This window comes from Pelophylax lessonae (assembly GCF_965119305.1).
Source record: "Pelophylax lessonae genome assembly, chromosome: 13".
Classification (NCBI taxonomy): Eukaryota; Metazoa; Chordata; class Amphibia; order Anura; family Ranidae; genus Pelophylax; species Pelophylax lessonae.
The window spans coordinates 205,995,025-206,012,155 of NC_138780.1; the positions used below are offsets into that span (position 1 = coordinate 205,995,025).

A 17,131-nucleotide genomic window follows, 5' to 3' on the forward strand; every position below is an offset into this window, starting at 1 on the left:
CAAACCTTTTCGATCGCAAGCCTTTTCGATCGATCGATCTTCAAACCTTTTCGATCGATCGATCTTCAAACCTTTTCGATCGATTGATCTTCAAACCTTTTCGATCGATCGATCTTCACACCTTTTCGATCGATCGATCGATCTTCAAACCTTTTCGATCGATCGATCTTCAAACCTTTTCTATCGATCGATCGATCTTCAAACCTTTTCTATCGATCGATCGATCTTCAAACCTTTTCTATCGATAGATCGATCAATCTTCAAACCTTTTCGATCGATCGATCTTCAAACCTTTTCGATCGATTGATCTTCAAACCTTTTCTATCGATCGATCGATCTTCAAACCTTTTCTATCGATCGATCGATCTTCAAACCTTTTCTATCGATAGATCGATCAATCTTCAAACCTTTTCGATCGATCGATCTTCAAACCTTTTCGATCGATCGATCTTCAAACCTTTTCTATCGATCGATCGATCTTCAAACCTTTTCTATCGATCGATCGATCTTCAAACCTTTTCTATCGATAGATCGATCAATCTTCAAACCTTTTCGATCGATCGATCTTCAAACCTTTTCGATCGATCGATCTTCAAACCTTTTCGATCGATCGATCTTCAAACCTTTTCGATTGATCGATCTTCAAACCTTATCGATCGATCGATCTTCAAACCTTTTCGATCAATCGATTGATCTTCAAACCTTTTTGATCGATCGGTCTTCAAACCTTTTCGATCGATCGATCGATCTTCAAACATTTTCGATCGATCGATCTTCAAACATTTTCGATCGATCGATCTTCAAACATTTTCGATCGATCGATCTTCAAACATTTTTGATCGATCGATCTTCAAACATTTTTGATCGATCGATCGATCTTCAAAAAATTTTGATCGATCGATCGATCTTCAAACATTTTTGATCGATCGATTGATCTTCAAACCTTTTTGATCGATCGGTCTTCAAACCTTTTCGATCGATCGATCTTCAAACATTTTCGATCGATCGATCTTCAAACATTTTTGATCGATCGATCGATCTTCAAACATTTTTGATCGATCTTCAAACATTTTTGATCGATCGATTGATCTTCAAACCTTTTCGATCGATCGATCGATCGATCTTCAAACCTTTTCGATCGATCGATCGATCTTCAAACCTTTTCGATCGATCGATCTTCAAACCTTTTCTATCGATCGATCGATCTTCAAACCTTTTCTATCGATCGATCGATCTTCAAACCTTTTCTATCGATAGATCGATCAATCTTCAAACCTTTTCGATCGATCGATCTTCAAACCTTTTCGATCGATCGATCTTCAAACCTTTTCTATCGATCGATCGATCTTCAAACCTTTTCTATCGATCGATCGATCTTCAAACCTTTTCTATCGATAGATCGATCAATCTTCAAACCTTTTCGATCGATCGATCTTCAAACCTTTTCGATCGATCGATCTTCAAACCTTTTCGATCGATCGATCTTCAAACCTTTTCGATTGATCGATCTTCAAACCTTATCGATCGATCGATCTTCAAACCTTTTCGATCAATCGATTGATCTTCAAACCTTTTTGATCGATCGGTCTTCAAACCTTTTCGATCGATCGATCGATCTTCAAACATTTTCGATCGATCGATCTTCAAACATTTTCGATCGATCGATCTTCAAACATTTTCGATCGATCGATCTTCAAACATTTTTGATCGATCGATCTTCAAACATTTTTGATCGATCGATCGATCTTCAAAAAATTTTGATCGATCGATCGATCTTCAAACATTTTTGATCGATCGATTGATCTTCAAACCTTTTTGATCGATCGGTCTTCAAACCTTTTCGATCGATCGATCTTCAAACATTTTCGATCGATCGATCTTCAAACATTTTTGATCGATCGATCGATCTTCAAACATTTTTGATCGATCTTCAAACATTTTTGATCGATCGATTGATCTTCAAACCTTTTCGATCGATCGATCGATCGATCTTCAAACCTTTTCGATCGATCGATCGATCTTCAAACCTTTTCGATCGATCGATCTTCAAACCTTTTCTATCGATCGATCGATCTTCAAACCTTTTCTATCAATCGATCGATCTTCAAACCTTTTCTATCGATCGATCGATCTTCAAACCTTTTCTATCAATCGATCGATCTTCAAACCTTTTCTATCAATCGATCGATGTTCAAACCTTTTCAATCGATCGATCGATCTTCAAACCTTTTCTATCTATCGATCGATCTTCAAACCTTTTCTATCTATCAATCGATCTTCAAACCTTTTCTTTCTATCGATCGATCTTCAAACCTTTTCTATCGATCGATCTTCAAACCTTTTCTATCTATCAATCGATCTTCAAACCTTTTCTTTCTATCGATCGATCTTCAAACCTTTTCTATCGATTGATCGATCTAAACTTTTCAAACTTTCTGGTCAGGCTTTTTCAAGCCAACTTAAAGTTTGTCTCAAACTTTTTTTTCTAGTTCTTCTTCTTATTATTATTATTTTTCTGGCCGCTAAATTTTTGGACACTATCTCCTCCTAGACCGTTCAAGCTACATACTCCAAACTCGGCACAGACCTTCATACTGTTCTGACTCGGTGTGCTATATCTTTTCAGACTGGTTTGAGTTACGGTTTTCCTAAAAATTAAAATTAAAAACCCAAAAAATGCCCATAGACTTTCATTGACAGGATGTTCAGATGACCCAAGCTCCAAATCCCATTAGACTCAATCAAGCTTTGATGCTAATCAATGTAAACTCATTCAAACTCATCTAATCTATCTATCTATCTATCGATCGATCTTCAAACCTTTTCGATCGATCGATCTTCAAACCTTTTCAATCGATCGATCGACCTTCAAACCTTTTCGATCGCAAACCTTTTCTATCGATCGATCTTCAAACCTTTTTGATCGATCGATCTTCAAACCTTTTTGATCGATCGATCTTCAAACCTTTTCGATCGATCGATCTTCAAACCTTTTCGATCGATCGATCTTCAAACCTTTTCTGAACCTTTTCTATCTATAGATCGATCTTCAAACCTTTTCTTTCTATCGATCGATCTTCAAACCTTTTCTATCGATAGATCGATCTAAACTTTTCAAACTTTCTGGTCAGGCTTTTTCAAGCCAACTTAAAGTTTGTCTCGACAAACTTTTTTTTCTAGTTATTATTATTTTTAATAATAATAATAATGTCTTATTAAATGTAGTATTTATAATTTAATTTATTATTAGTTATATTTATTATTAATAATATTAATATTATAATAATTATTATAAATATTATATAACTATGATTAAACATTAACAAATTATTAACCTTAAAAAACAAAATGATGGAATTTTTTAATGCTTTGACATTCTCGCTTCACTTTCAGAGCCTCCTAGGCCGCTCACTCATTTGTGTCGCCTAAAAATTCGCAGCATGCTGGGGAGGAATCGTCTGAAGCTCTTGGACTCTTTACCTCTCCCGTGTCGGCTGATCCGGTATTTAAGCCACGACAACTCCAGCCAATGATAGCTCTTTGACAGACATTGATACAAAGATATCCGAAACACAATTCAGTGGCCGTTGAAAAACTAAAGACAGAATTTGTTTTGATCAAACAAGAAACGAGTTTGCTGCGAAGTAGTGACTTCGGATTGGTGACGTTTGCAGAAGTCTTTGCGGGGCAGGCGAGCCCCCCCCCCCCTGTGATGGAGCAATGCACTGTAAAGTTATCAAAAAGTTACAAAAGTGTTAAAAGTTATAGGACAGCCTTCCTCAACCAGGGTATGTGGAACCCGAGGATTCCTCCAGAGGTTGCTAGGGGTTTCCATGAGCTGTGACTGATTGACCTCCCATCTGACGGTGCCTATTTTGGGGGGCCAACACCACTGGCAGAGCCAACATTATGAGAACAATTTAGTTATCTGTAAGGTGGACATTCTTCCCACTGATCTCCAATGTGAGGGACATTCTTCCCACTGATCACCAATGTAAGGGACATTCTTCCCACTGATCTCCAATATAAGGGACTTTCTTCCCACTGACCACCAATGTAAAGAGCATTCTTCCCACTGATCACCAATGTAAGGGACATTCTTCCCACTGACCACCAATGTAAGGGACATTCTTCTCACTGACCACCAATGTAAGGAACATTCTTCCCACTAGTCACCATTGTAAGGGACATTCATCCCACTGGACACCAATTTATGGGACATTTTTCCCACTGGCCACCAATTTATGGGACATTTTTCTCACTGGCCACCAATGTAGGGGGAAATGCTTCCCACTGACCACCAATGTAAGGGGCATTCTTCCCACTGACCACCAATGTAAGGGGCATTCTTCCCACTGACCTCCAATGTAAGGGACATTCTTCCCACTGACCTCCAATGTAAGGGACATTCTTCCCACTGACCACCAATGTAAGGGGCATTCTTCCCACTGACCTCCAATGTAAGGGACATTCTTCTCACTGACCACCAATGTAAGGAACATTTCCCCACTGGCCACCAATGTAAGTAGCATTCTTCCCACTAGTCACCATTGTAAGGGACATTCATCCCACTGGACACCAATTTATGGGACATTTTTCCCACTGGCCACCAATTTATGGGACATTTTTCTCACTGGCCACCAATGTAGGGGGAAATGCTTCCCACTGACCACCAATGTAAGGGGCATTCTTCCCACTGACCACCAATGTAAGGGACATTCTTCCCACTGACCACCAATGTAAGGGACAATCTTCCCACTGACCACCAATGTAAGGGGCATTCTTCCCACTGACCTCCAATGTAAGGGACATTCTTCCCACTGACCTCCAATGTAAGGGACATTCTTCCCACTGACCACCAATGTAAGGGGCATTCTTCCCACTGACCTCCAATGTAAGGGACATTCTTCCCACTGACCTCCAATGTAAGGGGCATTCTTCCCACTGACCACCAATGTAAAGAGCATTCTTCCCACTGATCACCAATGTAAGGGACATTCTTCCCACTGGCCACCGATGTAAGGAGCATTCTTCCCACTGACCACCAATGTAAGGAGCATTCTTCCCACTGGCCACCAATGTAAGGGACATTCTTCCCACTGGCCACCAATGTTAAGGACGTTCTTCCCACTGGCCACCAATGTAAGGAACATTCTTCCCACTGACCACCAATGTAAGGGACATTCTTCCCACTGACCACCAATGTATGGAGCAATTTCCCACTGGCCATCAATTAATTGGTTTTAGCAGGGGTTCCCCAAGACCTGAAATTTATTTCAAGGGTTCCTTTAGTATAAAATGGTTGAGAAATGCTGGTATAGGTATTTAAATGGGGTTGTGTCACAGTGACATAGCACAGCCCATTAATTGAAGTGATACTTTCAAGCATCCTATGAGGCCACACCGTGGGATGGTAACAGGCATATTCCAGTTTTGAAAGCTTCTCTTACCTTTGGCAGACATTTTCCAGCATGTTAGATTCATTCATTCATTCCTTTTCTGTAGAGAAAAAGGGAGAAACCTTTCATGCTGCTTCTGTTCATCAGCGTAATTAGGGAAGAACAATCATAGAGAGTTCCAACAGTGAGGTGACTTCTCCAAAAGGAAGTAAAATCCCCAGAGATTACAGTGGATAGGTAGCACTGGACCATAGGGTTGTCCTATTGGTGTTGGGTTGTCTTATTGGTGTTGGATTGGCCTATTAGTGTTGGGTTGTACTGTTGGTGTTGGATTACCCTGTTGGTGTTAGGTTGTCTTATTGGTGTTGGGTTAGCCTATTGGTGTTGGATTGGCCTATTTGTGTTGGGTTGTACTGTTGGTAATGGTTGTACTGTTGGTGTTGGGTTGCACTGTTGGTGTTGGGTTAGCCTATTGGTGTTGGGTTAGCCTATTGGTGTTGGGTTGGCTTATTGGTGTTGGGTTGGCTTATTGGTGTTGGGTTGGCGTATTGGTGTTGGGTTGGCGTATTGGTGTTGGGTTAGCCTATTGGTGTTGGGTTAGCCTGTTGGTGATAGCTTGTCCTATTGGTGTTGGGTTAGCCTGTTGGTGATAGCTTGTCCTATTGGTGTTGGGTTAGCCTGTTGGTTTTAATATCCAACAGTATTGTAATGGTGTTTGTATAGGTTTTCTGGTTACTTGGCTGGTGCCTTCTTTATATTAATGACCTGTTTCTGAAGGGCAGGCTAGGACACAGTCAACCTATTCTTCCTCTCTTCTTGGTGAATTGCTGACCTGGAGCAAGCATTACGTAGAAGGTATCAGGACACACTACCCACCTCTTGTTCCAGGTTGGTGACTTGGTAACTAGTGACTAGGGATAAATCATAATTCTGATTCAAACTCGTATATTTTTTGTCTTAAGCTACATTTGTGGATATCATAGGGTCACCTAGCAGAAGATAAGAAAGTCCTTGATAGGTATATAGGTCAATATTTCAGGAAGGAGAATAATTAAAGAAAAGCCGTAATAAAGGAGAACTGCTATGTTCCTACTTCGTGCCCGAAAGCCTACAAAATAATGCTGCCAGCTGTCATGTTTAAAGGGAACTTATAGAGGTTTTGTATATTTTTCTTTATTTATTTAAACATGAACACTTTGAAATAATTCTTCCTTCTTTTTTTTGTCAGGTACATATAAATTTAGCATATTGAATTATTTGTATTCTTATATTCAGCCCACAAGTGGCGCTGAAGGCTCCTTATTTGTTTTTCAGGCTATCTTTAGCTGCTGTGCCGAAAACAGCCAGTTGATTAGAAAGCCCAATAGCTCAGGCTGAAATTTTCTTTTACATAAAGTTTATTGAGGTTTTCAAAGAAACAAAGATACAAATAGACATCAAAAGACAATGGTGTCAAAGAAAACAGGTGCCGATGAGACTATAGAATACAAAGAGAAGGATATGGGCTGATAGGCCAATTGTTACAAAGGCAGATAGGCGGTACAACAGAAATGGATGAGGTAGCCAATATATCAAGCTGAAATTTTCATACAGCTCAATGGCTCCTCCAGTCTGTATTGTAAATTGCTACAGTCCAATTTGCAATACATACAGAGAGTCTGAAGGCAAGCAGCTACTGCTGCGCCCTCTCTGAGAATCTAGTGTGATGACTGTGTCCTATATTAATTATTTATATATAAAACAAAGATTTTATATAAATAATATTACAAACAGATATATAAAAATAGACAATAAATATAAATAGACCCCCAAACCATTATAGTTTCCCTTTAAGCCTCCTGCAGCATAAAATGGCAGCTAGCAGAAAGTAGGCTTAGTGTCAGGACCTGGATCACCTGCTGGTTGCACTATGATTCCCGGGGCGGAGGGTTTTAGTTCCAGTGTCCACCAGCGGGGGTCTCCCAGCAGCCAGCAGATTGCAGTAATCAGTCTCCATCTGGTGCTGGATACTGGAACTACAACCCTACCCAAAGAACCACAGTGCCACCAGCAGGTGATCCAGGTCCTGACACTGGGTGACAATTTTATAGGCTTCCAGTATCTGTTAACCTCCCTGCAGTTATGGAACCTTTACATATATCATATGTCTGTGAAGGTTCTCGTGTCAATATATTAGTAATCACATTGTACTTTACTTGTGTAATGTTGAGGTTCTCATTCTGGACAGACAGGACAACTGGTTCATAAAAGGTGTGGAAGATCCCATCTATTCCCTAAAATAGAGTGGTGGCCTTCAGCACCACCTAGCACATATAATACTGGCAATCTGACAATAGTTTACATTTTCAACCGTGTGACTCAGAGAGTTACCACATGTCCAGACTTTTATGGCACCATGATGTTTGAATTATAGGAACAGGATGGGAGGGGTTCCCAAATGTTCACACCTCCCATCCTATTCTTGGACATCTGTCTTCACAAAATTTCATAGTGATCATGGAAGGTGTTACCTGAATGACGATAAATCTTGAGGAATGTTTCTGACAATTGTCCAAGATCAGGAGGCCATGAGGGTGAATGGTGGAACATCTTCAACATTACAGAAGTCCATCTCAATGTGATTAGCTATTACTTTACACATACCTTTGTGAGTGTTATTAGTAGGTGTTTTATATCACAGTTTCCAAGCCTTTGGTTGATGTACCCAGGGTGGTCAGTGTACCCAGGGGGGTGGTCAGTGTACCCAGGGGGTGGTCAATGTACCCAGGGGGGTGGTCAGTGTACCCAGGGGGCTGTCAATGTACCCAGGGGTGGTCAAGTGTACCCAGGGGGTGGTCAAGAGACCCAGGGGGCAGTCAGTGTACCCATGGGGTAGTCAGTGTACCCAGGGGTGGGGTCAGTTTACCCACGGGGTGGTCAATGTACCCAGGGGAGTGGTCAGTGTACCCAGGGGGCTGTCAATGTACCCAGGGGCGGTCAAGTGTACCCAGGGGGTGGTCAAGTGACCAAGGGGGCAGTCAGTGTACCCATGGGGCAGTCAGTGTACCCAGGGGTGGGGTCAGTGTACCCAGGGGGTGGTCAGTGTACCCAGGGGGCAGTCAGTGTACCTAGGGGGTGGTCATTGTATCCAGGGGGTCAGTCAACGTACCCAAGGGTGGTCAGTGTACCCAGGGGGTGGTCAGTGTACCCAGGGGGTGGTCAGTGTATGCAGGGGGGGTGGTAAGTGTATCCAGGGGGTGGTCAGTGTACCCAGGGAGTGGTAGGCTTAGGAAGGTCTCCCGTAGTAGGTGGTCATTAAAGAGGAACTGGAGTCTGGAGGGTATGCACAAACAGACAGCTACAGCATCAAGACTGGTCCCTTGTGATGGCTGAGATCTCTTTGCAGATGATATTTTCCCCATTACAGACTTACCATGCCTTGTTCTGCTCTGTCTGTGTGGAGGCGGCCATCTTGGTAGAGGCAGGAGGGCTTTGCTTCCTCATGTCATAGCCTCCAGCAAGGAGAACAGTGAGCAGCCCAGTAGTGGCATTACCAAACCTCACTTAAATATCACTCCTGAGACTGGCAATCAGGGACAGCAGTGCTTGATATCTCAAGCTGGAGATACACAGCATGGAGACTACAGAGCGGGAGTGCCTAGGCACACTCACATACCAGGAAGTGCACTGTTATTTCTCAAGTCAAAATTAACACTTTTTAGTCTCCTGGTTGAGGGCTCAGTTGACATTTCATATTTTGAGTTCGGATCAGCTGTCCCCATTTACACCTATGTAATCTGTCACACTTTGGCTGTCATACAACAAAGTACAAAAATAATCCCATAACTGTCTATGGGGCCCATTCACACCTACAGTATGCAATGCGCTTCCACGCGTCTTGGAAAAAAGGTGCAAGTCCTTTTCATGACCCCATAGACTTCACATGAAAAATGCACGTAAATGCAGATTCACAAGTGTGACCCCAGTTTGTTAACGAGTATCTCCTTCTTATTTAATAAACCTGCTGTTCCTCTGCAAACAATTCCATGGACTGGTTTGATTTCACGGTGGGATCCGGCGTGGTCCAGGAGCCACAGTTTATTTTGCAGAGCAGATGTTACAGCCGGTCTCTCCCCTGCGGCGGCACGGACTGCGTCACGCGTCAGGGAGGTCTCCCACGTGTTGGGTTCATTTTCAGTTTCTGCAAAGTAATCTTTTACAAAACACGCTGCTGGAACCACGTATCACCAATCAACACAATGTTGCAATCATTTATATGATAACTTTATACATTTCCTGGCCTTTTGATGATTGTTTTTACATAGAAGCAAATAGGAATCGCCACTTAGTGTCACATAGCGTCACATAGTATCACATGGACAAGGTTTTCTTTATGTACAGAGCTTTTTTTATTGCTTTATAGATCTGCAGATGGGGCAGCAAAGTGCATAGAAATTATATATATATTTTTTGCCATGAACTGACTTTTGTTTTAGGTATAATAAGAATAGACGGCACACAGATAACTGAACACATATTGTATACAGAATTTATTATAGAGAATTTCCCTGGAGAAGAAAACTGCTTGTCATTTAATGAGGAAGCAGGGACCCCTGGTGGCCAAAATGAGCACTGCAATCACACAGGGGTCTACTTATGGGCCATACACACTATACAATTTTCTTTAGATTTTTTTCCTTCAGACTTACCAAAACCATATAATATGAGGTCAAACCTAAACACTTTCAATTTGTATGCAATCAGGCAGGGCCTTGCACTACATAGTTGAAGTTAAATCTAATAGAAATCTACCAACAAAAGTTGTATGGTGTGTATCCAGCTTTAGGCCTCTTGCACACTGCAGCTTGAAAAAGGCTTTTTTCACTGAGCTAAAATGCAGCCCATTAATTGTAATGTGCCCATGCACACAGGTGCGTAAAAAAGCGCCGTGCATTCTTCAGTAAATACACAATAGAAAAATCTCCATTTTTGGTCAGTAATTTACGCCTCATGCGCGGAAATGCGCGAAAATATGCGCGCTTGTGCACAAATGTGCGCAAATGCCCATTTACACACAGTACAGAACAAGAACGCGAGAAAAAGTTTTTGTGCATGCGTGCAAAAATGTGCGCGTGCGCATAAAAACGCGTGACCTAGGTCAACTGAGAACTACAAGCCAACAGCCGCAAAGGAGGTCGGTACTTGTAGTTTATACATTCACAGAACTATGTGAATGAATGACACAGCTCTCACTTAGCTCTCCCCACTGAGCTATGCAGAGTGTAATTTCAGTTCCCCGCCCCCTTTTTTTCTGACAGCTCAGACAAGCTGTATAAATTCAGCACTTTAAACGGATGTAGAGAAGAGAAGACTGCAGATTAACAGGTACAACTTATGTAGGAGGATTTGTTTCATCTCTGTGTATCACCTGAAGCCAGTCGCTGCACTAGGGATTTGGAAGAGTTTACAACCATTTTAATAATAAATAAAACTTTAAACCAACCCCCCCCCCCCCCCACACCCCCCCCCCCCCCCCCAGTGTGCCCTTTCATTAACTGTCTGGTACCTTCAGATAGCTGAGCGCCCCTTTTACATTAGTGACTGTGTTGTATCTTTGTGTTTATTACACTGATTTTTTTTTTTGGGTGTGTGTTGTATCACTGTATATTGCAATGTATACATTTTAGGAGGATATGTTTAAGAGGAACTCCAGAAAAACAGGAAAGGAAAAAAGAAAGAAAGGGGTTGAAGGACAAACAGGAGCATCTCATAAAATTAGAATATCAAAAAGTTATTTTGTTATAATTTGTTATTTTATTTCAGTAATTTAATTTTAATTCTATATTTTCTATAGAAGTGTTACACACAGAGTGAGAGATTTCACGCATTTTTTTCTTTTAATTCTGATGATTATGGCTTACAGCCGGTGACACCCCAAAATTCAGTACCTCAGAAAATGAGAAAATCAAAAAGTTATTTTACTTCAGTATTTTAATTCAAAAAAGGTTATAAAAAAAAAAAAAAAAAAAAAAGGTAAACTCCTATATTTTCTATATGAGATATTTCACGCATTTTTTTCTTTTAATTCTGATGATTATGGCTTACAGACGGTGACACCCCAAAATTCAGTACCTCAGAAAATGAGAAAATCAAAAAGTTATTTTACTTCAGTATTTTAATTCAAAAAAGGTTATAAAAAAAAAAAAAAAAAAAAAGGTAAACTCCTATATTTTCTATATGAGATATTTCACGCATTTTTTTCTTTTAATTCTGATGATTATGGCTTACAGACGGTGACACCCCAAAATTCAGTACCTCAGAAAATTAGAATATCAAAAAGTTATTTTATTATTTTATTTCAGTATTTTAATTCAAAAAAAGGTTGTGAAAAAAAAAAAAAAAAGTTAACTCCTATATTTATTATAGATGCGTTACACACAGAGTGATATTTTTCACGCATTTTTTTCTTTTAATTTTGATGATTATGGCTTCCAGCCGGTGACACCCCAAAATTCAGTACCTCAGAAAATGAGAAAATCAAAAAGTTATTTTACTTCAGTATTTTAATTCAAAAAAGGTTATAAAAAAAAAAAAAAAAAAAAAGGTAAACTCCTATATTTTCTATATGAGATATTTCACGCATTTTTTTCTTTTAATTCTGATGATTATGGCTTACAGACGGTGACACCCCAAAATTCAGTACCTCAGAAAATTAGAATATCAAAAAGTTATTTTATTATTTTATTTCAGTATTTTAATTCAAAAAAAGGTTGTGAAAAAAAAAAAAAAAGTTAACTCCTATATTTATTATAGATGCGTTACACACAGAGTGATATTTTTCACGCATTTTTTTCTTTTAATTTTGATGATTATGGCTTCCAGCCGGTGACACCCCAAAATTCAGTATCTCAGAAAATTAGAATATCAAAAAGTTATTTTATTTCTGTATTTTAATTCAAAAAAGGTTATAAAAAAAAGGTAAATTCCTATATTTTCTATAGATGTGTTACACACAGAGTGAGAAATTTCATGCATTTTTTTTTCTTTTAATTTTGATGATTATGGCTTCCAGCGAGTGACACCCCAAAATTCAGCATCTCAGAAAATTGCTTGCTGCAGCTTCTAATGCACACTGTAATATGATTGGCTGGATTGGAGGATTTGCTGGGCACTTTAATTGGTTTTGATGGAGTTTGTGTAATTGAAGAATACTTGAGAGATTTTTTTTTTTTTTTTTTAATTTATTGTTTAAGGGCCCAAAAAAAAAAAAAAAAAAAACAGCCAAACAGCCACTCCTACTGCCAGAAATTTCTCTGCCAGCCTCATTTAAAATTCCACCCGGTGTGCACTGGACTGGAGGGAAAATAGCAAATTTCATATACAGGTGCATCCCAAAAAAGTAGAATTTCATCAAAAAGTTAGTTTATTTCAGTAATTCAATTACAAAAAAGTGAAAAATATTTTCTATAGATGTGTTACACACAGAGTGATAGATTTCAAGTTTTTTTTTCTTTTAATTTTGATGATTATGGCTTCCAGCCAGTGACACCCAAAAATTCAGTACCTCAGAAAATTGCTTGCTGCAGCTTCTAATGCACACTGTAATATGATTGTCTGGATTAGAGGATTTGCTGGGCACTTTAATTGGTTTTGATGGAGTTTGTGTAATTGAAGAATACTTGAGAGATTTTTTTAATTTATTGTTTAAGGGCCCAAAAAAAAAAAAAATAGCCAAACAGTCACTCCTATTGCCAGAAATTTCTCTGCCAGCCTCATTTAAAATTCCACCCGGTGTGCACTGGACTGGAGGGAAAACAACAAATTTTTATATACAGGTGCATCTCAAAAAAAAGGAGAATTTCATCAAAAAAGTTAGTTTATTTCAGTAATTCAATTAAAAAAAGTGAAAAATATTATTTATATGATAGATTTCATTTTTCTTTTAATTTTGATGATTATGGCTTACAGCGAGTGACACCCCAACATTCAGTATCTCAGAAAATGAGAATATTACAGAAGACCAATTAAAAAAAAAAAAAAAAAAAGATTTTTAATCCAGAAATGTTGTTTTAGTAAAAAGTCTGTCCATGTACAGTATAGTATGCACTCAATACTCAATACGTTTCGTCATCAACGTGACGTATTCTTAAATCAGGTGATTGGCTGAGCTCCTTTTGCATGAATTACTGCATCAATGTGGCGTGGCATGGAGGTGATCAGCCTGTGGCACTGCTGAGGTGTTATGGAAGCCCAGGTTGCTGATAGCGGCCTTCAGCTCATCTGCACTGTTGGGTCTGGTGTCTCTCATCTTCCTCTTTATATTACCCCACAGATTCTCTATGGCAGGGATCCTCAAACTACGACCCTCTAGCTGTTGCAGAACTACACGTCCCATGAGGCATTGTACAACTCCAACATTCACAGACATGACTAGGCATGATGGAAGTTGTAGAACAACTTGTTCTACGTATCAATAGGGATGTGGTGTTGGCTTGCTGGGTACATTGGCCAGTTTAGGCATGGCATCTTCCTTTTCTTGTATAATGATGGAAGTTGTAGTTCCTGAACAACTGGAGGGCCATAGTTTGAAGACCCCCTAGTCTATGGGGTTTAGGTCATGCTTCCCTCTGCTGACCAGCTTTATGGAGATGCTGATTTCATTTTCCAGCAGGACTTGGCACCGCCCACACTGCCAAATCTACCAATACCTGGTCACATGATCATGGGATCACTGTGCTTGATTGGCCAGCAAACTGGCCTGACCTAAACCCTATAGAGAATCTGTGGGGTATTGTCAAGAGGAAGATGAGAGACACCAGACCCAACAATGCAGAGGAGCTGAAGGCTGAATTTTAAATGAGGGTGGCAGAGAAATTTCTGGCTGCATTGGCTGTTTTTTTTTTTTTTTTTTTTTGAGCCCTAAAACAATAAATAAAAAAAAAATCTCTCAAGTATTTCTCAATTACACAAACTCCATCAAAACCAATTAAAGTGCCCAGCAAATCCTATAATCCAGCCAATCATATTACAGTGTGCATTAGAAGCTGCAGCAAGTCAGTGAGAGCCCATCTCATTTCCTCTCTAGAGAACGTCCAGTGTCCTGTAGCTCTTTTTCCCCCAGCCTGACTGTCCCTGACCCACCCATTGGATTTCAGTACATTTAACGATGGAGGCTCAGCATCACATGTGGGCGTTACCTAGGACTGTCTGCACGCAAATATAGTGCACCTCCTCCATCCACCACTTAAGATATTCTAGATCAGGGGGTCTTCAAACTACGGTCCTACTGTTGTTAAGGAACTACAACTCCCATCATTCTTAGTCATGTCTGTGAATGTTGGAGTTTTACAATGCCTCATGGGACGTGTAGTACCTCAACAGCTGGAGGGCCGTAGTTTGAGGATCCCTGATTCCTAGACAAAGAGGATGATTCTCTGCAGAGGTGATGCAGACTGCAAGGTAACCTGGCAGAGGGTCCAACCAGTGCTGGGACAAGGTCTTTCAAGGATGCCAAACTGCGCCCCCCCTTCCCTTAGGGTTAGGGTCAAGGCGCCCCCCCATCACTGCAATAAATCATTGCGCCCAGGGCAACTTCTCCCTCCTGCCCACCCCTTGTCCCGGCCCTGGGTCCAACCCTCCCCCATGACAGCCATTGCAAAATGAAAATGGGGCTTTGCATGCACTTCTAGCAGTCCGGGGGGAATGTCAAGGTTGGGGGAGATCAGAGGCCAGGACATATCGGGGGACGCTTTTCAAAATTCTTTTCTAGAACCCTAAACTCCCACACCGAGAAACCATTTCATTCTCTTTTTTCCTTTTCTGCGCTGGAGTTCCTCCTTAATACGTCCACCTTCTATGACCGGCCGGGATTTACAAAATTAAAGTATTTCTAGAATGAAATGTGCAATCCACTCGTTTTGCTGAGAGCACTTCCCCCCCTCCCCCTCCCGAGTGTGTTTATTGTAGAATTTGTATAAAACATTTTTACAATTTTTTTTGGTACTGTTTGTTTACAGATCTAATTTTAAATAAATGTTTACAAAGTAAAACGTCCGTGTGAATTTGTCGAAATAGATGGATATGAAGCCGGGGGGAGGGGAGCCAAGATACACAAAGACCCCCCCCCCCACCCCCCCCCCCCCCCGAGGGATATGAAAGGAGAATATGGAAATGAAATGATCCGAAGGATGTCCTCGTTCTACCCAGCGAGGGGGGGGGGGGGGGGACTTATGATGGCCATACACGCACAGAATACTTACTTAATACTTAAATAATAATACTGATAATTAATATATTTATATAAATATAAATGTATTAATATAAATATTATATTATGAATTATAATATTATATTATAAATATAAATGATAAATAAATATATATTTACAATTATATATATATAAATATAATAATACTTACTTAATACTTAAATAATAATACTAATAATAAATATAAATTTATATAGATAAATATATATTTATATAAATATAAATGTATTAATATAAATATTATATTATAAATATAAATAATAAATAAATATATATTTATCTATATAAATTTATATTTATTATTAGTATTATTATTTAAGTATTAAGTAAGTATTATTATATTTATATATATATAATTGTAAATATATATTTATAATTTTATATATATATATATATATATATATATATATATATATATATATATATATATATATATATATATATGTATATATAAATTTTTATAAATATAAATAATAATAAATATAATAATACTTACTTAATATTTAAATAATACTAATAACAAATATCAATTTATATAAATAAATATATATTTATATAAATATAAATGTATTAATATAAATATTATATTATATTATAAATTATAATATATTATAAATATAAATTATAAATAAATATATATTTATATAAATATAAATAATAATAAATATAATAATACTTAATACTTAAATAATAATACTAATAATAAATATCAATTTATATAAATAAATATATATTTATATTAATTTATTAATATAAATATTATATTATATTATAAATTATAATATATTATAAATATAAATTATAAATAAATATATATTTCTAATTATATAAATGTATATAAATAATAATAAATATAGTAATAACTCACATGTAAAGCGCTGCCACGAGCAACAATCGTGGAGGCGTGGCGTCACGTGAGCAGCCCGCTCAACGCATTTCCAGCCAATGCTCGTCCTCAGGGGCCTGAGTGCTGCCAGCATTGCTGCAGAGGTTGAAGGGGTGGGGGGTCAGCCTGTCAGTACTCAGACCATACGCCGCACATTGCATCAAATTGGTCTGCATGGCTGTCATCCCAGAAGGAAGCCTCTTCTAAAGATGATGCACAAGAAAGCCTGCAAACCGTTTGCTGAAGACAAGCAGACTAAGGACATGGATTACTGGAATCATCTCCTGTGCTCTGATGAGACCAAGATAAACTTATTGGGTTCAGATGGTGCCAAGCGTGTGTGGGGGCAACCAGGTGAGGAGTACAAAGACAAGTGTGTCTTCCTACAGTCAAACATGGTGGTGGGAGTGTCATGGTCTGGGGCTGCATGAGTGCTGCCGGCACTGGGGAGATACAGTTCATTGAGGGAACCATGAATGCCAACATGTACTGTGACATACTGAAGCAGAGCATGATCCCCTCCCTTCAGAGACTGGGGGGCAGGGCAGTATTCCAACATAACGACCCCAAACACCTCCAAGATGACCACTGCCTTGCTAA

General features: G+C 39.0%; 1 protein-coding gene across 1 annotated transcript in view; it reads left to right on the plus strand.

The window, feature by feature from the left end:
* Positions 1 to 4,136, plus strand: part of ASB2 (ankyrin repeat and SOCS box containing 2) — an 81,980-nt gene extending 77,844 nt beyond the window's left edge. The window contains exon 9 of the mRNA XM_082275240.1: positions 3,394 to 4,136. Within this exon, the coding sequence (XP_082131366.1) occupies positions 3,394 to 3,533 (140 nt within the window). The 3' untranslated portion in view covers positions 3,534 to 4,136. The remainder of the gene's footprint in view (positions 1 to 3,393) is intronic.
* Positions 4,137 to 17,131: the final 12,995 nt, after the last annotated feature.